Source organism: Cyclopterus lumpus, chromosome 5 (assembly GCF_009769545.1).
Source record: "Cyclopterus lumpus isolate fCycLum1 chromosome 5, fCycLum1.pri, whole genome shotgun sequence".
Lineage (NCBI taxonomy): Eukaryota > Metazoa > Chordata > Actinopteri > Perciformes > Cyclopteridae > Cyclopterus > Cyclopterus lumpus.
The window spans coordinates 16,530,835-16,557,613 of NC_046970.1; the positions used below are offsets into that span (position 1 = coordinate 16,530,835).

The 26,779-nt window shown below is 40.3% G+C and overlaps 1 protein-coding gene across 1 annotated transcript in view; it reads right to left on the reverse strand.

The window, feature by feature from the left end:
* The window catches only part of cacna2d2a (calcium channel, voltage-dependent, alpha 2/delta subunit 2a), a 133,584-nt gene that overhangs the window by 23,199 nt on the left and 83,606 nt on the right, over positions 1 to 26,779 (reverse strand). The window contains exons 6-11 of the mRNA XM_034532777.1: positions 24,990 to 25,128; positions 14,446 to 14,577; positions 14,160 to 14,217; positions 4,104 to 4,154; positions 3,654 to 3,753; positions 1,678 to 1,839 (exon numbers count right to left, since the gene is read on the reverse strand). Of these exons, the coding sequence (XP_034388668.1) occupies positions 1,678 to 1,839; positions 3,654 to 3,753; positions 4,104 to 4,154; positions 14,160 to 14,217; positions 14,446 to 14,577; positions 24,990 to 25,128 (642 nt within the window). The remainder of the gene's footprint in view (positions 1 to 1,677; positions 1,840 to 3,653; positions 3,754 to 4,103; positions 4,155 to 14,159; positions 14,218 to 14,445; positions 14,578 to 24,989; positions 25,129 to 26,779) is intronic.

A 26,779-nucleotide genomic window follows, 5' to 3' on the forward strand; every position in this document is an offset into this window, starting at 1 on the left:
TCATAGAACAAATATTAATGATACCGTATTAAGTGTTTGTATACTGGTTATAGATGCTAAATAGTATAAAAGAAGGTTAAAGTAAAGAGTTAGCAATATTTTGATACTCCATCCATTCTCCATAGGAAAGAATTATAATGTTGGAATCTTCGTTTATTGTATTTGTAGATTATAAAAACATTTTTTTTAATTATCTCTTTGATGGCTGATTTAAACTTACTATATCTCAAACTGTGTATTGTCGTTATTATTATCAGATATGATTACAGCTTTCAGAATAATTTTAATATGTTAGAACTAGAATTAGAGCTAAAGCCTCCGAATTTAAAGATTGGATAGATGCATCGGGAGACATCTAAGAGGACCAACTTCATAAATATCACCTCAGTAGATTAAAAGGTAGTTTAAAAGATATAAATAAGATATTTTTTCATTAATTAATTAATACATACATTTTTAAAATGCATTCAAGGCTAATAATCACCTGTGTGGATTGTTCTGTACTTCATTTCATCGTGCACTGAGTCTTCCACTTTGTTCTAATCTTTCTGGGTATCACGTCCCAAAACCATTTTTTTAAATAACTAAATAATCAAATACCACAATAAATGTACTGTCCTATATGTTAATGTTTACTAAAATGTGCGGGTACATATATGGCTGTACTTTTTATTTAATAAATGCCGGTAAGTTTCGAGTATAGGATAAAAGATTTTAATGTCTGTCCTGGAAACTTTTGTTAATCAAATATTATTAACATCATCAGTAAAGGGAAGGATTTTCACATACCACATTTTGTTGCAATAAACTCATCAAAGCTTTCAATATTAGCTTTTTATCAAATAGTTACACATTTCCTGGTTGGTTCTTTCCTTATGTTGACATAATTTTAGGATTTAATTTGGAGTATACAACATTAATCTAGCGGTACATTTGATTTAAGCATTATATGCTCAGAGCCAGGCAACAGTTTTTAGCATTCAGCTTTGATACAAACTTCCCCCGATTAATATGCAGGACAGTGGTATGTCTATCTGACACGATTCTAATAAAGATAAATAATATTGCTACAATTACATATTTTTATTGCGCTTTTGCCACCAATCATGGGAGTGAGTCTGCCACAGACAGCGATTAAACAGGCCTTTTTATTTCTCATTCTGCTGGCAAGAGAAGGTGGGGAGGGGGGCAGCTGGCACTTGGCTCTGTGCCTCCAAGCCCACCAGAGGAATATAAAGTGTCTGTGGCTGATCTCCTCTGGGCTGCGCTGAGCGCTCATCAATCATCCCATCAGAGCCCATTAGGGTGGCAGCCTCTTAAAATACACAGCAGCATACGGAGCTGAGGCAGCACCTGTGTTGAGAGCACGTGGACGCCTGCTGCTGTCAGACCTCACCACGGTGCTGGCTGCTGCAAACGTTAGTGTCACCCCGACGCAACAGCAGTCATTATCAGATCTACCTTCGACAATGACAGAACTCTGGAAATGTCTTATACCAAACTGGACCGCTCACTGTCGGCACTGTTTTATCATCGCTAGTTCAGTTTCTTTAACTGGATCTGACAGGATGTATAATAACATGCTGGAGCAAGTTATTGATGACTTTCTGGAGGCACCAGATTGACAAACATCCAGCCCTGTGTTGCCCTTCCCTAAAAAGGCTGGTTGGCTCTTACATTGAGAAGCTGTTCAAAGGCAAATGTGAAGCCAGACTTATAATCTGTGGTTCCTTTGGCTTGCATATCCCCGACGGCCTCTTTGAAGATCTTCTTGTTCCGAGCGTTGGCTTGGACCAAAGTCCTGAAGCACGCATAGACAGCATCGGCCTTCTCATTGAACTAGGAGGGGAGATAAAACACTCACATGAGCATACTCTATATGGATACTCTCTTTTTCAGATAAAACAAGAAAATGGTGTCCAACTGTTGTAAGACTGCGTATCTATGTGTGTTTCTGTTTGTTCATGACAGCAGGATGCAGACGTGGGTGTGCGCAGATGTGAGCTGCCCTTCTACTCTCTGGCTGGCAGTAAACACCGGTAATTACAACTTTCCACACAAAGAACAGGTGCACCTGAAACACCAGTGCAAACCACTGAACAGAAACCCAGCCAAGGTAATATCATCTGTCTCATCTCATCCACCGAATTAGCCTAAAACGGTGTGTGTGCAGGTTTGTGTGCAGTGTATGTGCGTGTTTGCGGGAAATATTTTTATTTTCTGCTTGTGTGCACTGTCTATGCGTGATTACAATATTAGCAGCAATGTCTGGCATAGAAGGTTTTAAATTCTATTCTTGAAGGTCAACTTAAAAATCAATTGACATTTTCAGGACAGATTGGTGTCAATCATGATAAACTGAGAAAAACTGACATTTCTCATTGGTTGGTGTTGTGTCATATTTAAATTGGCAGACATTAAAATCAAACACACAAAGGTATTCAGAGCCACATATTCCATATTAATCCATGTCACTTCTTAATATCCCATTTCTTGTGTCTTAAAATGTTAGATAACACTTTGTAATAACTGTACGCTATGAAGCATTAGTTAAGTATGAGTAAACACTTAATTCATCCTTTATAAAGCATTGTTGCATACTTAATGGATTTACCATTTGTAAATTAGGTATTATATGATACTTCATAGCGTGCAGTTATTAGTCTTTTTATTTGTGTTTGTCTCTGTAATATTTGGTCATGTTAGAGGCAGCAGTGGCCTAGAGATGTCTCTCTGTGGTCCTATGGCTCGGTAACACTTTATACCTGCACCCTATGAAGCATTATATAATACTTAATTTATGAAACGTCAATCCATCATTTATAAAGTGTGAAGCAATGCTTTATAAATGATGAATTAAGCGTTTACTCATACTCAACTAATGCTTCATAGCGTGCAGTTATTATAAAGTGTTACCTAATGTTAGTATAGCTGTGAAATAAGATTAAGAAAAAACAAGCTGGGTTATATCTACTATATATGAATAAAAGACTCCTTAGAAATAAAGTCGCCATTTCCGAAGTCACATAAAGAAAAGTGCTGAAGCATGGTGATACCAAAGATGTGTGATTATATATTTTTTTCAAGTTGACTTTTGGTTATTTATGTCTTTTGTGTTTGGAAATAATTCACAGCAAGCTTTTGTAAGCCCTCATTTTATTTGTGAGGTGAAATCAGATGCATTCCCACCCAGATTACCATGCTCATTTCTTGCTTATAGAGCTGGGATTTAGAGGCATACAGTGGCTAAGAGCAATGGATTATGAAGGATTACCGCAGGAAGTCTCCAAACAGAGCCACCACGCAGAGCATGTGGATGTGTTTGTGTGTGTCTTATCTGTCCTGCAATATAGCATAACGTTAATGTTCCCTAAACATTAGTCCCAATGGAACATTTGGTAATCAGCAGAGAGGGAAAGAAAGACGGCGACGGACAATGGTGGTACAGGCAAAGTTTAATACACTATAATGAAGGAAGTGCAGCGTTTCCCCTGAAAGCAAACAACAGGGAGGAGTTTGAGCACACTGCTATTCAGCGACTCCCTGCTTGATTACCGCCTGCTTCATGAATACAACAAATATTTGTGTTAGTGGTGCTTTCAGGAGTTATTTGTATCATTCATTTGCACATCATGATGCTAATTTCTACTTACCCTGGCCACATTCACATAGTCGTCATCTGACAGAGTGTCCAGCATCTTCTCTACAGAGGTTTTCATCAGTTTCAGAGTGAGTCCACTAACACTTCCACTCCTGCGGAAAAGACGCAATGAAGCACTTATAGATCAGTTATGAGAAGACAGGTCCTAATTCTGCTCATGTCCATTTACCTAACATGTGAAGGACTGGTGTATCCATTTCATCTAGACCTTTCATGTTTAGACATGCATTCAAAATCACATATGCATGTTTCAGAAGGTGATACAATGGCAATTAGACTTCAACTAAGGTAGGACATGAGCAGTGTTTGCCTTCCTCTAACTTTAGGCTTTCCTCAGACCAACAGGTGGCACTAGCACCCTTTGAAGGAGAGATCCACTCCCACCCGGGGTTGAATGTAGAAAGAGGTGGCAGTTAGAGAGACTGGGGAGTAAGAAACTCACACATCCACAATGATGACCATGTCCTTTGGAGATGATGCACCCTGGATATACCTGTACAAAAAACACAAAGAATGGACTTTAATTTGCTCCTATAATCTTTGAGAATTGCTATAAAGAAAGGAGCAAAAGTCACAATGAGCTGAGCCATGATAATATGCAGCGACCATAGCTGAGCCCACTTAAGCCACATAATACTGAAAAGGATTATGTGGCTTAGAAGAGTTAATAAGTTGTGTTATATACTTCAGTGTTGGCTCCAGCTTCTGTCAGCTGACTTCCACAGAGATACTCCTCTTTACTGAATAACAATGCCCACTCTAAATAATTACTGCATAAGCCAAAGTAATTGCTAGTTTACGGTCTAAGTATATAATAACACATTTACTAAAAGTGCCCTGTGCTGAGCTGTACAACCTCCGAAGCACGTAAGGCACCGCTGTAAAGCCTGGAGCCCTTAACATCTTGTGTCTAAACTGAGGATTAATACAATTGTGCCAAAAACTTAATTACTATTTTTTGCAAAGGCTAAGTTACATTTTCATTTACTAAGATTTGTTTATACAGGGTTTTGAAATTAAAATATTACCATTTGGAAAAATATATATCTTAGATCTTGTGTAAATTAGCAAGTTTCTTAAATGTCTTCCCAAATAAAAGAAAACTTTGTTGTAGTGAATTAACTACTTTACACTGCCTTACTTGTTTAACAATTTTAAGATACGGAATTTTTGGAAAGCAGCTCCTAAAAAATACGTCTGTTCTTTGTGTGTGTCAACCTCAGCACAGCCTTGGCCCACAAGGCAGAGACGGCACTGAACTTGCAAGGCCAGATAACTTGTGTCCTGGAAGAGGCACGCACATAACATCTGTCCACAGTTGATAGAGAATGACATACAGAGGAAAATTCCGTTCCAGGGGCAATTAAATTCACATTTACCCCTGATACAAAGAGAGCTGAGATTGATGGACATTGTCTGCGTTTCTAAGCCATGTTGGGAAGGGGGGTTTCAAATGTGAGTATTCTGAGGAGTGAGCAGGCAAGCAGTTAGCAGCCTTCTTAGGCAGAGGCAGAGTAATCATCAGGGGTCTCTTTCTGCTGATTATCAGCCGTTCCGCTGAGTGTGGAAAGAAGCCAGCTGCCTGTGGGCCAGAGAGGCTCTTTTTTATGCTCGGCCAAGCTGATATGGAGGTAGAGCAACAGAGCCCCGGTAGGCTTCGCCACTGCTCCCACAAGTCTCACCGCTCCCACTCACTGGCAGGAGCCACTCCACCCTGCAGCATGACCTATGACCCGTGTTGAAGTAACGTCCCTCAGCACACTGCCTGGGCCGCTCAAATCCGTTTTTCAGACACAACTTGGGCCCCACTCTACTGAAAAGCTGCCTGAAACCCCCAGATGGAACAGAGACTCGGCACCAGCAAGAGGTTGATCAACTGAGCATGCCCAGAGTGAACACGGGAAAAACGTATGTGTGTGTGTGTGTGAGAGAGAGAGAGAGAGAGAGAGAGAGAGAGAGAGAGAGAGAGAGGAGAGAGAATCCAATTATTTTCAATAATAAAGAATGCCACATCAAAGGTAGAACTTCCGCAGCTCTCCAACTGTGTGGCGTATGAAATCAGGTCTGGAACCATGAGGCATATTGGCATGCATGACTTTTATCAATTTAATTACTGAAATCTTAATTTGAGGGAGTGAGAGGGAGAGGGGGAGAGAGCTAAGACTCCACACAGTGGCGGCATCTTTCTTTCGAGCGGATGGTTTTTTTGAAAGCGATCATTGATGCAGGACGGAAACTCTGTCAAAATGTGGCCCACGCCTCTGCTCCCCCAGGCTCATGGACGGCGACACCCCCCCTTCTGGAGATTGAAGGAGGGTCATTTGGTGACGGCTGATGCCTACAGACCAACTGCAGGATTTCATTAACTTCTCTGGTCAGTGTATTTCTCGTGGAGACGAAGAGTCCTTTAATGGGACTTCCAAGTTATTTTGAAGGGGCTAAATGTTAATTATAAGGCAATGCAGACTTATATTACCAGTAGTCATTATAGGTCATCTTCCACAGCCCCAATGTAAAATCTCACAATGGGGAACTGTGCAAGTTTCGGCCCTAAAATCTGTTGAGAAAATATCACTTTCAAGAAGATCGTTTCTCTCCAACTGTGAAAGAGGCAGCATTGATCAGCAGTAATGGGGTTTAGGAGGAATGTGTGAGCAGTGATGGAGTAGACAGAAGTAACACATGAGCCATGATAGCGTCACTCAACACTGAAGCTATAGTGCTGCCATGGCTGATTTTCCCCACAGATTGTCTTGGTATATCAGCACTCGCTCTCTTTCTCCCCTTTTCCATTGCCGAAAGCACAATTGAATTTTCTCCTTGCCTCTGAGCAGAGAACATCAGGATCACAGAGAGCCTGATGGAGTCAAGGGTTTCCGGTCTCCAGGCTGATATGCGGTTCTACGGTTCTGACAGATAAAAATCACGAATTGAGGACGATATCAGTGTATATATAATTCTCCACATTTTGACTCATGGATCCAGATGTGTTTTTTCTGCATGGATTCCAGTCAGTAATTACCTCTCAGCTTCTGCCCACTGGTGCCATTCTTTCCCTGTCATTACCCAGTCTCCTGCGTGCCAAGGCCAGGTGACAAGCAGATGGGCCTGGCTGGTGCTGAACTGAGCCCTGTCGCCCATTCTGTTCCACCACGACACCACCATCAGCCATCAGACACAACATATCAGCCAATGGCCTCTCTGTCCGTTCACTCAAAGTTATTTGTACAAAACCACTTGTGCTTAATTATAACTATGAAGGCACTTTACTTCAGACGTTACTATTATATTTACATATGCCAATTTGTCAATTCTCTGCAACTCATTACAAAAGATAAACTGATGTGAAAGCTTCTGAGTCCAACTGTATGTTGATTCATTATTTAATTCAACCTAGCTCTCCATCACGTACAGGCATTCAAGTGAAACCTTACATCTCAAACGAAAGTACAGAACTGGCTACTTTGTTGGGTATGCGAACACAACTGCCTCGTGGTTAACGAGCCAGTTTCAGACAAGGTACAGCTACAGGCACAATACAAATAAAACATTCCTCCAAAAATGTAGTAACTTAGTACATAAACCACAATACATACATAAAACATGAATGCCTCAAAGAACACAAAGTGACCATGCTTCTGAATAAAGAGACTGTGACATGTTGCAATGTGGGAATAACATATTCATATTATTGTAACTGGCACTATATATTTATTTAGATTAACCATTTAGATTAACCATCACATAAGTGACCTTATATCTTCAGGTCTTATAATGGATGTTACAACCCTAAAAAAGCACTGTGACATTAATTATTAAAGTAAATTATCAAGCAGACACATGACAAACATTTGCTTTGCAAATGTCAAGATTTTATTTTTTCCTGTTTTGTATAGTTTATTTTAAATGTAATCTTTTGTTGGTTTTGGATTGTTGTTCAGACAAAACAATCAATACGTAGAGATCAATTTGAGCTCAGAGAGCCTGTGATGATAATTACACTGACTGATTTATCAAAAAGACAATTCACAAATATTTGAAAAGTAGAGGTTAAAGTAGAGGTTTGCAATATATCACACAGTGTATCATAAGTATTTTCAGACGATAGTAGTACACATATATTTGCCTAATGTTAAGTTGCCAATGCTTAAAAAAAGAAGAAAAAGCTTATAAATTGAAAAACAGGTCTGGCCACAGCAGCAGCAGCAACTTGTATGCTCATAAAAAAAAACTAAAGCCATAATGTACATCATGAATGTCACAATATAAACATGTTCATACCATTACAATATGTACAATCAAGATAACTTGTGTCTGCGTAAGACGTGCTCTTTACACTGAGGTGGTAGGTGGTCTGGCTCTAAATAAGAGGAGATTAAAACAGCAACATTCACAGCCACCCCACCCTTACATCACGCCACCAACCGCCATCAATCTAAAAGAAATGACAAGCAATGAACACAATGACATATTCTGCATTGTGTTGATTGTATTTTTGCTCCTTTTGCAGCAGTCTGGTAAAGGAGTCTCATTGGAATTCATGAAATAGTTTTATCATGGCGCGGCGCTGTAAAATCAATACATTAACTGTGCCGGGGGGGGGCTAACTCTCTCAGGAGATTGTGTTTATGCACCCTGACCCATTCCACAAAGTGTTGCGCATTACATTTAAATTGGAGGAATTATCTACTACATACATTTCAGACACATGCAATAGATACATGGAGCATGAGACATGGAGTGGCTTGGGCTCATTTTAATGTGTGACAGTAAGTGTGCAGGAAAAGCTGGCTGTATATTTGGAATTGTGTGTGTGTCCATGTTTCTTTTATTTGTTGTTGGGAACCATGTTCATTGTACAGAGCATACAAATAATGAGAGGGATGTATACAGTGCCAGCTGTATTGTATCTGTTCCCCACAGTATGAGCTCTGATATGCATCCATTATGTACAGTAGATGTAAGCAGAGTACCCACAGAATATTGGGAGGACAGTATATAATTGTGTATATGTGTGAATGTGTGCATGTAGGTGTGTTTGTGTGCATGCTCTCATGCGTGGATTTTTGTTGTGTTGATGGGCTTATTATTTTATGGACTGCTGCTCTCTTAGTGCTCTTGTGGATGTGGCAGGTGAATAAAGATTGAATTAAGATTAAAATATATATATATATAGGAGGACAGCGCCCAGAGAGCCTGCAGGAGAAAGAGATGTTGTCTGCCGTTTATTCATTCCACTTTCTGTTGATTATTGGAGGGGTTGGTACCAAGATTCACATTTCCATATTTTCGGTTATGTTTAAAAAGAGCACACAAAATGTAATGCTCAATTTTTCAACCACTTTCCTTTCTCGAAAAAAATACAGAATATTAAATTAGTCATGCATATTGAAATACATCAGCATCATTTTTTAGTAGACAAGTACTTGTCTGTTACTGTTGCTCTTTGAAATTAAAAGTCCCCAGCTGTGTCTCTCACATTTTGGCTCAAACTGAAATGTCAAATATGTTATTGGGACAACTAAAGCCTTGTGTCTACCTTCAGTCTGAACCATACTTCTGACCCTGAAATAGGGTGAAGAGACTGAAAGAAGGAGATACAGGGAATGGTATTTTGGAGATTCAAGGATTGAACAGCAGTCATAATATTTACAAAGAGGTTAGATTGACTTTTTGAAGAAATCAATATGTGATATAGCCTACATGCTGTTGTGAACCTGGGAGGTAATGGGATCTTTGCAACGCTTGGCTAACAGGACTCCATGCCTGTCTATGGTTATTTCTCTCCTCGCCCCTTTGCTTTTCCCTCTGCCTCACTTCACCCTCCGCTTCGCTTCCCTTGATAACACGAACAGACATTATAATGGACAAATGTTAATAATTAATGTCAGAGCAATTGGAGACAATTAAGTGTGTTGACTGGACCATTAATTTTCCTGAGGCTGTTGGTGGGGGAGCAGACGGGGAGAGAGCCCATCTGTGGAGGCAGGCGGCCCTCTGATCTTTTTCCTCAGAGGTGCACCTGGACAGCTTTGCCCAGGTTAGCCACGCCGCCATCCATCCGTCCCAGGAAAGCTAGAGGTCTATTACGCTACAAACTGGCCGTGAATTCTGGCCCCTACTTTGACTTTCCATAGTAAATCACATATTTGACAGGGGGACTCTTCCCTGCAGATAGTCAGTGTAAACGTTACTGAAGCATGTTCATGCAATTGCATCTGTGTATTCCAGTTGCTATCATGGTATTTGTGAATTCCAGTATCAATCGGGCAGACCAGCCCATATGGTCTGATGCATTTGTGAGTGTGTGAGGGCTAATGGTTATGTGTAAGGATGTGTTTTGTCTGTGCCTGTATTTTATTTTATTGCAAGTGAATTTAAAGCAGTTTTTGCCTGTATGTTTTGAGTACTTATTTGGTCAACATTATAAGTACCATAAAATGACATTCAAATGATACTTATTTTTCTGCGGTGACATGTAGTGCTCCCTGCATTAGCATTTTCTAGGATTCTTTGGTTTGGTTTAAATGTGGGTACTTGTAACTTAATTGGTACAAAATATCGGTGAGGCCAGCCACTAAACGTGTTTGTAATATCACATAATTCCTTCATCAGTATAATACTTTGAACGGAGTAACATACGTGGTGCTGAGGCAACAGAAGTACCTGTTGCTGTGAGTTTTGACAGTATGGTTATTTGCCATCACCGCACCTTGCAAACTAAATTGGACGAGCAAAACACTGCGAAAAGTAACATTTAGTGGAAGTTAGCGCCAGCGCCCACTTTCCAACATTCCTTACTTGTTAGCTTCCACTTTACGAGTACAAACTTGACATCTCGATGGACGGCACCTCACAAATGTTAAATGTTGTAATCGGACAGACTAAATAAAACTCCCTGGCCCGATCCAACATCCTCAGTGGTTTTAGCTTATGGTGACATTTTAAGTCTGGTGTACTTGTGTTACTGTTTCACTAAGTTGTAGTATTTACCATATTGCTGTAACCTTGTGTCTTGTATCAACGTTTATGAGCTATTCAATATAAGATTTGCTTCAGTCACGCACCCAAAAATGTCTCAAAGCAATGCTGACTCTCAGATGCCACTCATCTATTGCCATGGGAAACACCCACCCAGAGACTTGAAGCTTAGATGTTTCCAAAAACATGTCCAAAGCTGTTTAAACCTTAACATTTGTTTTATAATGATACACAATTATATATATATATATATATATATATATATATATATATATATATATATATATATATATATATATATATATATAGTTTATATTTCCTATTAGAAAGAAGTGAGGAGACTTCAAAAGTCTGGTTGACTTCAACACCAAGTTCTTGAGTTGTGTTCATCAAAGCCTCCGTAAGACTTATGTAAATGCTTGTGTTGTTGTTTGTGCTACCGGCCTTGTGACGGACGCTGCTATCTATTGCTGTCACATAAGCACACATGACGGGCTTACCTAACCCCTGTGGACTGTTTTTGGAACGTGTGTGATTGGACGGTCTCCCCACAGAGTGTCAGTCGGGGAGACAGCATGTTAGACTCTAATAACACAAGTCTGACCTGACATATCATGACACTCCCTGCCATGGCCCCGCCACTCAGCCTGTCTGGGCACAAGTTGCTTAGCAACGAGTCACAGCAATGTCGAAGGCTCCCAGACGAGGAAACGCTCGAGAGGGGACAAACATGGACGACCAGGGTGCAGACAATGTGTTCTTGCTATAATACACCTCTTCCTCTGTCTTTTCCTCTGTCACATGCGCTGCTGCCGCTCAGCAGTCTCCCTCATGGTTCTCTCTCCTTGTTCCTCCCCGTCTCAGGGAGGAGTCCCCCAATTAAACTCGGGAGTGCTTTGGTTGTAGTGCTGTCAGATCAGAGACAGTCCTTGTGTAAACTTATCCTGCTACACAGATGCCTTGTATTTCACCAATTTATTTTATGTTTACACGAGCATAAGGGAGACTTCTGGTGATAGCTTAATTAAATTGTCAGAGATCTGATGAATGCAGATACGTTGAGGTAATATGCCATCTCTTTTCTTTTTTTCTGTTGAAAGGCAAACACATGGTGTCGTCCCAATAGTAACTTGCTATCGCTTCAAAGCGATTTTTTTATCACTTCTAAATGATATTTATCGATTAAATGCTTCAGTCTAAATATATCGTCAATTTACAGTAAATGGTTAGAATATTATTGACTCTACTGATTCTTATTCTCTCTCTTTGATCCAATACGACCACACATTTGTACAAGAAGGAGGTTGTAAACTGTGTTTTCAATTTTTCTTTTGATTGTTTCATTCTTCTTTATGTGCACAAGGAGGACCATGCGGTGTGCATACACCTCTGTGTCTGTCCGTGACTGATCTCACATTCTGCTGCAGTAAATTGCATAATAGTTTTGGTTTTAAACTTTCTTAAAACAGCTTTTATTGCCTGTTTTGTAGTGCCATTGGCCGGCTGCTGATTCACCACTCTTTCATGGCCCCAGCTGGTAGGGTACACTTGTGATAACATATGATTGACTGGATGGTCAATGGCGAGCGGTTAACGGAGCTACCAGAACACACACTGCTGAGTCACATTGCATCCCCATCAGCTACTGGGACATGGGCAGAGCGCTTGGTGAATTTTGTTTTGGAAAGATTGTATGAAATGTCTTACACAAGACTTTGAGGCAACTGATTGACCGATTGATGTACTGTAATATCGCTATTTTTTTTATGGATGAGTAAACTGAGCCTTGACTGAGCCTTTAAACCCAACATAAAATGAGCAACTGAAGTTACATTCAACTTACTTCTAAAGACGAACAGATTAATTCTCGTTCAGACGTGGCTACATCTTTGATCTTAAATTTCATGCAAACTACATGAGAATGTACAAACTTATTTTGCTTGTCCTTTGTTTGTTAAGTCTGAGCTAGCTGACTTCGTCTGACTGCCGGGGCTGACCTCAAACAGCCACTCAGGTTGAGCTGGATACAGACAGAGATGGAAAACGGGGTCAGGTCTAATCAACATTGCTGTCATGATTATGTCCACTTCACTCCGACCTGTAACGAGGTAACAGGCAGGACTGCCACAAAGTCAATGTGACAGTGGCAGGTAGCTTGCAAGTGGAATGGTGGACAGGAAGCGTGGGTTGGTGAGTGAGGGGGTTATTTGGCCCAACGCAGCCTAGTTCTGCCCAGCCCGTCTTGCTCGCCCACTCAGGCACTCCGTACAGGGATCGGCTGTTACACAGTGAACCATAGGCCAAGGTGGGCACTAAAAACACAAACATTAGTCTCTAACTGGCTCTGTCCTTGTTGAAAAAGACAACAACATTATCACTTACTGAGATAAATACGGGTCAGTAAAACGTTTTGATGTCATTCCGCTACACAATATCCATTATTTAGCTCCGGTATAGAAGGAGCACAAGATGTCTACAAGAGCCAGAGACAAAGCACTGTACAGGAATCCTATTATAAGGCTGCGTTTAAGAGTGAAAGCCTTTTTGTGCATGTGGCTACATTAAGAACAAATATTAGTGCAAATATGCCTTGAGCAGCCCGTTTAGGAAAATATATTACAAAATCCTAAAAACTTGTTTCCTATAAAGGAATCATCAGAAGCAATTGCTGCATTGATGCTTACATTTTGTTACCGTTATGGAGCAGTTTAGTTCAGAGAAGCAAGTACGTGTTAAAATTAATTATAGTTGTATGGCAGTAACTCATTTTCACCCAAGCACTGAGCAAATAATTAAAACGGTTATGAAAAAAACTCAAATGAACTTACATATAACAACAAAAAGCACATGCATTGGCTCAGTGACAGCTCATTCACGTACACATACAGTGAAAATCAAATGTGTGGGGACTCAGATCACAACAGTGTGTCAGAATTGTAAGACAGCATGACGGTGCTGCTGCTGACAGCACAGAGTTTGCAATGACAAGTTTAAAGTTTGCAATTTTCTGCACAGTTACTGTGCTGCTCTTTGTAGCTGGACAATCGCCTTCACTCTTAACACTCAATTTGACTCACCTCGTGCCCAAAACTCACACCTTCCAACAATCAAATTGAGATGTATATTGTTTGAAATATGGTACATTTATATAAGACTTTAACACATCTAGAGCTGATTTAGTCATTATGAGTGAAGACTGTACATCTCTTAATGCTCCTGTACTTCAATAAACTTAAATGAAATGTAAAAATCCAGTGAGTTAACAAATCTACAGCTTATATGTTACTAAAAGCAGACATGAGCTATTGTTTTTGGTGAAGTACAGTACAACCATACTAGTGTCATTCTTTCTGTCACTAATAATGCCCCAGCCAAAATGTTTTTGAACATAAATAAATACCTCAATAATAAATTGTTTGGCATTAATCCTACAAAATTTCAACAGACATTAATAGTGGAAGAAAATAAATTAAGACACACTGATCATAAAACTTGTCCTGATGAAGATGGCACTTACCAAGGTCTTCTGCGGACGTCGTACAGGTCAATCTTTTTGGGAGCCTTCCATGGAGTTGCTGGAGAGAGTAAGAAAATAAGGTATAAGCCATACAGTGCACTGTAGGATATTTCATATCAGATTAGATCAAAGTCATCATAATTTCATTCTGTCTATCGAGTTACCAGTATAGCCATCTGATAAGCGATTGCCAATGTTCTGCAGCTGAGGAGCCCTAGGGTCAATTTAGATTTTATCTTGGTGTGAGTTATAAGGCAGACCGTTGACTCCGTACCCTGCAGCCTACCTGGGTAATATCGAGTCACTCCTGTGGCACTGCCAAACACCTGCCAGCGAAGAGAGCTGTCCTCCTTGCGGTTTTCAATGAAGACCCTCTCCAGTGCCTGGGTCCAGTTCAACTCGTTTAGTATGACGGGGGCTGTTACAACACACACAGATAAATACACACACAATAAGACTTACTCACTCAATAGTGAATTGGCAAATATAGATTTGATATAGATATAGAATAAGATTCTTTCTGATTGATCAGTTTATACAGACAAATGCTCAGTATTTCAAAAGGAAACGATAAAGTTTAAACAGTCCAAATGTATTTCTCTGTGATTCCTGCTGGACTATAAACCCCAGTTTTCAGTTTTCAGAAAAAAACATGAAATGAGCACAGCTCAGAATATGCTTCTGGTTATACAAAATAAAAAAGAGATAAAATGTAAATGAGTTTCTGATTATCTGCCATAGTCCCTCAAAGAAAGTATAACAAAGCAATAAATGCCTAAACTTCAGGGTCTAAAATAGTTTTTAGAATCGGATTTAAACCCACAGTTTTGTATTATTGATTTTTTTGCACCTGTTTTTCAATAATCGTACTAAACACAAAGAAATTATCAGATTTTTTTCTTACATTTTTTTTTACAATGATTCCTGAATAAAGTGCAAAACACCTGGTGTTCTTTGTTAGTAACCCAAAGGTCAACTCTCCTAGCTGAACAACCTTGTCCGTGCCAGCAGCAGTAAGCTATAAGAATGGATGTATGCAGGCAGCTCGGCCGACGGTGGTCGGGCATCAGTCTAATCTGAGTGATCTCTGAGGACTGCAGGAGGAGGAATCTGAGACGACCTTGGAGGAGGTCATATGTCACTCGCAGCATGTGGAGACAGAAGCCACATCAGAATTCTTGACAGTAAAAAATACAAACTATTTCTGCAAATGTCCACGAATGTGTTTTGAGTTAAGAGGATTTAAGAAGATTATGTGTTGATGAAAAAGAAAGACAAATAAGCATCACCATGTGTGTTTTGAGTTCAAATGTGAGGTCACAGATATATCTCACAGCTCTGTGGTACACTGTGAAATTGATTTATGGTTGTGCAGGGAAGTATTTATCATCTAGTCAACAAGAAGTGGAATAACACGAAGCAGGTTGTGGTGGAATAACACTACAGATGCATTAACGTGTGTCTTGTTTCCTCTCTCCCTCAGATTACTTATATTGTATTTACACTGTCTTTCTTTCACACACCCACACAAAGACACACACACAAACCAAACATGCTTTCAGTCTGTGTTTAATAGCTCAGCTGAAGTCAGAAGATGGGAAACGCAATCAGAGGTTTAATAGCCGCCTGATTAAAGAGGAAACAAGACGAGGCACTGAGCTGAGGAGAACTTCACCAGCTTCTCTGATTTTATTACTCAGCCAACCAAAACTAGACAAGCCTCTGTCTAGTCCAGCTTTTCTCAACCCCTGGATTTAAGTTTAGAGGTATGATATACAGCAGGACCCTCTCCATTCACTGCTTACCTCCATTATTGCAAGCTGACAACATTTGAATAATACAATTAACATGATATTGCCTAAAAAAACATATTTTTTCAAATATATTTTGAAGAATTTTCACCTTCATTTTGTCAAACCCTCCCCAAAAATGCAGGTAAAAGAAAGCCGAGTTTCATTACTCTTTAACATTCTTTAAAACAAATGAATGCAAACAAACAATTACACTCACACACACACACACACACACACACACACACACACACACACACACACACTATGGCAGCACTAAGCAGTGTCTGGAGGATAGGAATATATGAAAGCCAAAATGCTGCCATCACCAATTGGAACTCCTCAACATGTTTTCCTCAAAATTCTTAGACATATCCACAAAGGAAGAATGGAGGAGGATAGAGACAGCCCTACAGATGGGGATGAACATTAAAAACCCAGAGAGAGGGGGAGGAGGACGATTGATGGAAAGCAACACAGAAATTAACACGAATGAGTGGCTGCTTTCACAGCCCGAAAAGGCAATTTCTCGCTCACGAGAGGGACAAGAGGGAGAAAAAAACGCTGAAAATAAATTTCACTTCAAACTAGTAAATTGAAAATGGCAGAATCAAAGACGTAGAGGTCAAATAATTGATTTTTTTGAAGTGTTTTCATATTATGAAACAAATGACGAATCACATTTGTCCTTTACTTTGTAGGTGAACAACCAGCTGGTGCAGAGTTGTTAATCACTGTTGTTGGAGTTAGGACGGCTGAGGCTTCACCATATTACTTCAATTGATTTATTGGAAAACTATATTTTATATTCGTATCAATCAAATGCCTTGTCAGTTTTTTTGGGGGGTTATTTGAGAACTAATTCCTGAAGAACGTGTACCGGTGACATTTCTGCTACACATTCTTCTTCCAGAATTAGAAAGAGAATTAGCTTTCTGTTCTGTCTCTCATAGCACAGAGTTTACAACTGCCAACAGTCCGGATGGTCTGAAGAACTGAAAACAGTGAACTAGAGAGAGAAAGTGTTGAGGCTCAGTATCTCTACTATTCTGACTATGAATTTTCAAACATGCCGCAGTCGCTCCCATGACTCCGATTCATTTCAGCAAGACCAGTGGCAATATGTTACTGATGTTTGTGTGGAGATAATCAGGGACTCAAACCATGCTTTTCAATTTCATCTGGCCAATACTCTGTGGTCAAAGAGCCATCTGAGTAATGTGTAAAACGTTTCTTTAAGCATGAGCTATCACAGTAGGTTGCTGCAGTGGCAGCCGGTGTGCTGTGAAGTCCTCGGTGCTCTTATCTGGAGAGGCACTGGGTCTGTAATGATAGCTGTCCCAGACAGGCCAAGGGCAAACAGAAACCCTGCGACCTCTGTTTCAAACTGGCACCACCTCAACTACCTTGACTAACATCAAGGCATCCACTAAACTGTGGCTATGCAAGGATTATCAGCTGCACTGCTGCCCAGGGCTGCACAGACACGCACACACGCACAAAAGCTGCTTTGCGTTTTTGTGTTATTTGTGTGTTCATGATATCTACTTTCAATCTAGGGTTATTAAGACAGACCAAAGTGTAGGCGTTCTTATGTTGCCAGCTGAAACTAAACTAGTCACGTATAGATGTGGGCCACCTCTACTGTCAGGCCAGCCCTGCAAACACACACACACACACACACACACACACACACACACACACACACACACACACAAACAGCCACACACACACACACACACACACACAGGTGATCTCCACAGAAGAACCGGCACACCAGAGATAAGAGAAGAGAGCAAATTAATTATCTTTGATTTATTCATTTAGAATATGCTGTGACTTCTCTGGACAGTTGATAAAAAGACAAATTTCCCCTGAGGGGAGGTGGGGGGTATGCTCACACAGGCGGACAGGGCCTCCGAGCGCTGTGTTGGGCTCATCTTTCACGTGAAACGCGCCTCTCTCTGATATCTTTAAAAGGTAATTCATCAGCGCGCCGCTCCCCTGACATTTAGAGCACCCTTGGCTTTGCCCCTTTGTGGAGCAAGACTGCACACCAAGTAGGGAAACAATTATGAGAGGGATTTATGGAGCATCTCTGCGTGAGATCATTTCTCAACCTCCCAAACACCACCCCTATCCTATGACCCCCCTCCCCCACACCTCCCACACACATTATTTACACTGATATACCCACGATAAAGAGCTATCCAACATCCAAAGAATTGCCGTCTTATGCCCTGTATTAATCCAACATCATAGAAATAGGTGCATGCATTTACTTTACACACAAAGCAGATAAAAAGGCATAGTGGCCCAGCATATATCACAAGTGGTCCGACATCCATAATGGTAATGGAGCAGAAGCTATTAGCTAAGTCTGTTGGAAGAGTCATAACCATTATCTCTGTCATCGCGAGGGAGGCTTACATATTCTACTTTTTAAACCGAGTGATAGTCCCGTACAGATAGAACAGTTTAATTCTACTCTCTTCAACATTACTCAAACACGCGGGCAGCGCAACACTGAGACAAATACAGATTCTTTTGAAGTTATTACTTAAAGGGAAGGTTATTTTTCATACACAGTATCTTCAAATAATGCAAACAAATAGGGGGAGCTAACACTGTTTAGAAGTCAGTGACAATTTACTGCATCCCACAAGATTGTTGGCAGTAAAAGAGGTTTGGATTATATCAGAAAAGCATTGGTCATTTCACGTAACAGATCAGTTCACTCGCACTACAAAGACATGCAGATTGTTGCCCGGTTTTCCAGATTTTGAGACACCTGCCTCCTTTAGATTGCTTCCAGCCCACAACAATGACAATTAATAGAATTTCTTTAATGCTTGCAGCACTGAAAAATGACATTTATTCAACAGGAAGATGTACTGTATTTCCAGCAATGACGTTGCATTATACTGGACAAGTTAAAGAGCTCTGTGTGATCTGTTCTCAAGTGACACTAAAAGTAAGCGAGGACATGTTTTGTTGTGATTTGGGTGATAAACCCACATATTCCTGCACATGTTCAAGTCTTTACAGCCCATCATATCTGCATCTGCATGCACCATCTTCTGCTGTGTCTCTCTGTATTGTCAACCCAATTCCTTCTCCTTCTCTAACTCCCCTCTCTCCTGTTCCCTCCCTGTCTCTCCTTCTTCGCTCTCCTTTTAGGGCTGCTTTGTGTCCTGGCTGAGTGTTAAAGAGCCTGAACATTAAAACTTTCATCCTGCAGAGGAAACCGTAGCCGAAACAGGAACTGGCAGCAGCTCACACATCCACAAAGACATGCTAAAACAAAGTCTAAGCCGTCCCAAAGGAAAATGTCTTTTTGTGGCCTTAGTCGAGAAAAATAAACGTAAAAAAGATAACTGTATAACCTAATTTGCATTCTTTGCAGTGTGCTTTACCAAACGGGTTCTTTGCAACTGCAACAGCAGTACTAACTAATTACAATTCAAATTCATGTGAAGGATTGAAGCTCAGGAATAGCATTTAGTATGAGTATATTTGTCCGAGGAGTTCATTTTGCTAAATGGTAATCCAAAAATTATTTTTAATTAAAGAAAGAGCAGTAAATAACAAACACATGAAATGTAATTTGTGAGCCTGGTGGTGAGTGAAGTGAGTTGTGCTGTGCTGACTGTTCTAATTAATGTGCTGGTAAATGATAGTGTCCCTTCACTGGGCACACACTATAGGGTGGATGGTGAGGGGCAGAGAGAGAGATGGAGTCTGTTAAGTCAAGAATGACAGAAATACAGCCCACAGTGTTTATACTCTCTTTCTTCTCTTTTGGTTTAACTTTAAATCCCATTTCCCTTATCCCCCTTTCTCTCTATTGCTTTCTTTTCCCTTTTCCCATTGCACTTTTACTCTTTTTCTTTTTTTTCTTTCACAAATCACTTTTTCTTTTTTTCCACACATTTAAATCTGGTTTGATGTTGAGAGGGGCTGAGTTGATCTCCAGCATGGCGTGAGTTGGTTGACAGGGAAGCTTCCTCCACAGGAAGAAACCTTGGGCGTGTGAAACGAATACAGGCTGCATGCACTGTGCACGCACGCACGCACGCACGCACGCACACACACACACACACACACACACACACACACACACACACACACACACACACACACACACACACACACACACACACACACGCGCACACAAAGATGACATTTTACATTCAGCTGAAGCAAATCTCAAGACTCACAGCTTATGCCTTTAAGATGACACAAATGTAGCATGATATTATAGAAATATATGGCAATAGCACAAAGTAAAGAGGGAACATTCACTAATTGGAGCCACAGCATATAATGTTGTACTGCGTATCAAAGAACTCTCATTCTCACTTTCCCTGCCTTTTGTGAACAGACCTGAGTCTTCCGTTCAAAAGTCGCCTTTGTCACTCCAGTACCAGGTGAGCTGACTTCTCTTCAGATACATTTAATACAAAATGAGACACATCAGAAGGAGTTTCACTCATACGAATCCCTGCAGATGCAAATATTGCTCTTCTTTTCAAATTGTATACGACACTGCGCTGTTTCTCTATCTGCTGTATCTGTATCTGTTGCACTTAATTGTCCACTGCACATTACATACACCCCATGCAATTTGCTCTTTACAAAGGTGAATAGAATGATTTTTTGCTCTGAGCTTCCCAGAGGGGATCCAACCAAAGAGTGCAGTAGCAAAATGGAGGCTAACATTCAAAGGGCATGGAGTACAAGCTTGCTGCTGGTTTCTGTCTTTTTTTCTCTCTCGTTAATCAGTCTCATAAATAATGTAATAGTTTTAGCCAAATGCCTAGCCTATTACTGCTGACCACTCTCCAAAACATTGCATTATAGTCAGACAAAGTTAGCAACTACCTGGAGAACATAGTGCAGCATTTAGCAGGTAAAGAGACAGATATCTCCCTCAGGAGTTTGTGTAAAGCAACACCTACAAGGAGACCTAATAGTGGACTTATCTATTAGAACAACAAAAACACAACTCCAATGGAATGCTAATATGTTGTGTATCAACATATGTTGTGTAGCAATTGTTTTCAAGTGTGCCACATCAACTTAACAGGTGTAAATCGTTATATGTTAAGTTATTGCAGGTTCAATGTCTTGGAGGTCTTGTAGCATCTATGAATTCACCAACATGAAAGAGTCATGGCAAACAAAAGCTGCACAAATATTAGAAAATCAAAGCAAAAAAAATGATGGTATACTTTTGTCATAGTAACCAAAAACGTGAACCTACCAGTTTGGACCTAAAACTAAGAAAGGAGCAATGGACAGTTAAGTACAGGGTGGTAATCACGGCTCTCATGTGTGTGTGTGTGTGTATGTGTGTGTGTGTGTGTGCTGGGTTGTGTTGGGTTGGGTTAATCACTCAATGCAAAACATTTAAGCTCTGCTCTTTCATCTGCACACACAGTTGGCCAGTCCTCGCCATTCATTTCTGATAGCCAAGTTTCCCACTGTGCCTGACAACAATAGCAAACTGACAACATGACGTTAGGCCGCCAGAAAAAACGCTGCATGCAGCGGATTTAAACTTCAAATTCAATGAATGGGCTTCCCACATTCACTGGTGGTTTTCTTTATTCCCTGCTGGGTACAGTGGATTCTTATTCTCACATAAACACTAATGTGGCCACACACCATGTGTACAATATACACGCATAATTGCTACTTAAAAAAATAAATATATATACAACCTTAGATATTTTCAACACGTTATAATGGACATGCAACTGTGGAATGACCCAATCTGGATTAGTATCCTCTACCGTAACTAGGTCCAATTACTAGGGAGAATACATTGAATCTACAAAATAGTCGCTAAAGAATAATTTTGCATATTCCCTCGCTGTTTTCATCTTCATTTTTCAGTGATTATTTTACATATTGTATTCCTGTAGCCCTTCCTCTGCAATTATTCAGCAAATCCCTGCCTCTTCCTCACCATTTCTGTTACATTCCCTGGAAGAATATTTATTTTTCTCCATAGACAACACCACCCACATTAACGTATTCCTCTGTGACTGTGTCGTGATGTCCATTCTCTAATAAGCAACGATAATTAGAGGAAAACTGTATGAATGTTTGACCTAAGCTAATTAGAAAGTTTGCAGACTTGGCAGCAGGAATCAGCAGAGGGATAATGAATCATAAAATGGTTCATTACTGCGCTCAGGGAACACTCTCAATCTCAATAAACGGACATGGGGCCTAGCAGACAAATCAAACCAGGACGCATGCACCGCCTCATTTAGCTGCTGAAAGGATCACAATAAAAAAAATGAAAAAGATTTTTTTTTTTTGCTCTAAATGGTTTCTATTATTAAAGTTTCTCTCCTCTCACCCCTGTTCTTTCTATCTTTCCTTCTATTTGTGCCTTTCTCTCAGTTTATCCCCAAGGACACCCATTTTGCTGTGACTCTCAATTCATGCTGCTATTTTCTGAAACACAGTCAATTTATTCAGTGCATTAACAATGTGCACAAATCAAAACAAGTTACACCAACAACGCGAGCAAGCAAGTGCTAATAAACAACTCTTGAGAATATCACACCAACTGTTGAACATTATGCTGTACTTTGGACCGGGCTCCATTCTTCCTACACTTTTCTTTCCTCTGGCCTCCCCCTGAGCAATGAACACTTAATCTACCCACTCACACTGCTTCTCTTCTGCTAATCCTAAACACACAGATATACTGTAGATCCAGACCTCTCCATACCTAGACAACAATCCGCCCACATTGGTTTCCTCAGACATCCTCTCCAAGGCACCCTGCAGGCTCCCACTGGTGGGCCCAGAGAACATGACATTGGCTAGTAAGCCCCCTTTACCTTTATTTCACTAAAGCAAATGCAACTCCAATGATATGAACTTCATGTACATTTCTGTAAACTAAGTTAGATAAAAGAGTACTCTACTTTAGCTGTGCACTCCTATAAGTCAAACTCCTAATAAAAAAATAAAAATAAAAATAGATGCAGCAGAACCAGACATATCATCCTTTCTATACACACATTCTTATTCCTTGACAAAACTTAAAGCAGACATTACCCATAATGCAATGTGATAGTTAGGTCAGAGATGCATGTATGGTATGCTAGTAGCGGCTCACTTAGCCTCAAACCATTAGCTTCAAGCCAAGATGAGGAGCGGGCTACAGAGGTCTGGTCAGCTCACTTCTTTCTAACTCCACAACCCCAGATATTTTTTTATTTTAAAACTTGTAGTTCTCAGTCCCTACCAATTATTTTACCAGACTTCCTGCAGCTCCCTCTGCAGTACATGCACCAGTTCCCCTCAAAACCTATAAACAGACTTTGATGTGTAATATCAGTTCCCCTTTAACTTCGTCTGCACTGCATTTCACATCTGACGTCTCAAAATGTATGTCTCTAATATCTTCATTTACGCTAGGACGTTTGGTGGAAAAAATGGTCTTTAAAAATTACTGTACATTTGGGCAGCAACATGTTTAAAAAAATATTCATCAGCAACAACTAAAACATCACATACACACATGTACATAATGGAGTTGGCACAAAATCTGCAGTTGGCAATCTCAGCACAGCAGACCACACAATGGGAGCTAACTAAACATCAAGAGTAAACATTTTCCACAGAAGAGAAGTGAAAGAGCTAATTTCATGCACTGTACCACTCTACTCTTCAAGTCTCCACCAGGCTCAATCAAGAGGCCTTTATTCTCTGACTCATGGCTTCAGACAAGGGAACCAGAGCTGGCACAAAATGGCACTGGGAACAATGTGCAGGCCTGATTGCTCTATTGTGAGTTAGCTGTAGCCTTTGACGTCTCCTCCTGAACCACGAGTGTCTAATTCTGACAAGATTTGTCTGGAGACACAGCTGGAGGGCATTGTCACAGACAGGTGCCATACAGTGGCTGTTCAACAAAGAGAGCAAAGAGCTAGATAATAACAGAAAGGAAAAATTGCCACTGTGAAAATGTCTGTCTGTCAGCACATGCTCTGGTTTTTGAGTCTTTAAAGAGACAGTCAGACAGTGAACAAAAGGTTAGAGGTGGATAACAGAGGGAACATGCCAAGCAAAATCAGAGTCCCGCAAGATACATGTGTTCCTCTTTGTCCATTTGGCAGCTACAGACTAAGGAGGGTGTTATGTCCGCAGGGCAGTACGGTGCCAAGCAGGAAGTGTGTGTGTGTGTGTGTGTGTGTGTGTGTGTGTGTGTGTGTGTGTGTGTGTGTGGGTGTGGGGGGGGAGATATGGTGTGAGAGACCGTCTGTCATCTAAAATCACGTTGGTGTGTTAAAGTGATGACTGATGAAAAAGGATGAAAAGATCCAGCTAACATACAGAGGGGAAAGGGGAAAGGTCAAGTCAAGACTGTCACTTATCCACAACCCAGCGGTGTTAAAACCAGGAGGTGAGATCTTGGAACATTTATGATACAGGTAACCCATATACGATATTCATTATCATATTTCCATTAAACCTTAATGAACCAAAAATAAATTATGAGGAAAAAAATATATATTTCCCGAGATGATATCTTGTTTCATCTCTTGGTATATAAGAAATATAAGTATTAATATATTTAAGTATTTGTATTTACAAAATCCCTGGCCTTGGAGTGTACACATACATGTATTCAATTAATTATACTTTAGGGATATTAGTACTAGTACTACTACTACCACTATACCGTCATATAAAACCAGTTGCTTTAATAACCAGTGACATTCATGGGTAAATATGAGTTGGCAAAAACACTTGCAAAAGAACGTGGTTGAGGCCTCTGTATATTCTCCAGAAACTTGTGCTTGTAATATGATTATAGATTTGTCTGTGTGTAATACTTTTATTTAATGTCGCTACACAACAGTCAGTATGGCAGAGGTCATTTTTAACTGTCGTGGCTAATTCAGTACATGTGTTACCAGATACATGTTATGAAGCTGTTATACAGTGCCACTCATTCAATCACCTTTCCACCAGAACACTAATAGACAAAGTATGCTTGTGTACTTACAGCCTTTGTATATGTCTGTAGGAATCTGAACTGCACTGGAAGAGTAGTTGACCTTGTTTTTAAAATTGGGATCGTCCACAAACTCCAGCTCCAAAGACGTTGCGCTCTCCAGCGGGTTCTCCTCTTCTCCATCCTCTGTCTGCAGACACACACATGCACGCATGCACACACACACACGCACACACACACATGAGTGAGCATACAATTAAAAACATGTGGATACAAGCAAATATAGGACATCATTCTGTCACCTCCCATCTTGTGGCTTTATAGTGCCCATATGTGGCTTTGGTACAAACAGTAAAGCACTGTCTTTCTTTATGACTCAAACATAGAGTTGCATAGCATTTGAATAATGTTGAGCAAGAATTAAGCACAATTATTCCGCCTTCAGATGTAGGTGGTTCTATAGTTTCCCTCTCGTCAGAGAACAACAGCAGGTATCAGAGCATACATCTAACAGAAAGACTCATTAGTAACCAAGGTGACTGTCACAGACACATGAGGTGCCATACAAATTAACCCTAATGCTGCGTTCACACCAAAAGCGTTGCGAATCTTTCGCACGAGTAGATCCCATGCAAAGTCAATGCACAGGCGCAAATGGTTGCGAATGACGCAAATGGTGCGGCGCGAATGACGTCCACAACAAGTATAAAGCAGAAATAGTGGTTATTTCTTCCATGGCGGATATGATAACTGTTTCCATGGAGTGAAGACACAGAGATAAGCCACGCCCACTCTAAGGTGTGAATGATGCGAATAGACCACAAATAGTCGGGCGAGTAAACTCACGCAGCATAACAATAACTAGCAACAAATAACACTTAATCACACTTTAGTCTTGTAAAAGTTCAGAGAATCTCGAGCTACCTGGTGCTTGGAAGAAGAAGCTCCGAAACCAGAGATATATAATAATCATTATTTAATCATAACAAACAAGAGTCATCTGTATACATACATGGTCCAGGCCCGGACGTGCTCACATGGCTTCGCTTCCACAGTCTCCTGACGTAGCCAACAGTTTCTGTCTGGCGTCACCACGTAAGAGACCAAATTCACGTCTTACAATTAGTTTTATTCGCAGTTCATTCGCTGAGCTAAGCTCCCATTGGTTAGTGGAGGTATTCATGCAAATACCTTTCAGAGACACAGCATGCTACGCTGACCAGCGAATAAGACATAAGGTTCACACTTGAGGGTTAGTTCCATCGGCCGCTTCAAAGAATGCCTCAAATCGATAAGCTAGCGGGGTCAAAGCTCACACTTCCGGTCAAGGACAGGAAGTTCCCCTTCAGAATAAAACCATATTATCCTGCCTTCAGAATAAAAGCAACATCTCAGGTTTCAATCGGCATCCCTTTAACTATTGTCTAAACAATAAAACACCCATTCATTCTCATGCATCATACAATTAATCATTAGATTTGTCATTAACAAACAGAATAATAAAACAGTGATCCACTCTTATGCTTCATAATACATTCCTCAGAATATTCCTCAAATTAATTATCATATCTTTCTTTATGTATTAATTTAAAATATAACCTCTCTTATCTACATGTGCAAGTGTATATAAAATCCACTATAACTCAACAGTCTCCCACCCATTCAAGCATATTTCATAACAGACCGTCTCCTCTGTCTTGCCTGTGATTGTTTAAACAAAAAAAATTGTACAAATGCTGCATATTTCTAATATGTTTTGGCACTGTTACAGATGCTCAGTGTGGCCATTGTACATTATGAGAAAGCCAGACACACATATTGCATTAGGAAAGTGTCAGATA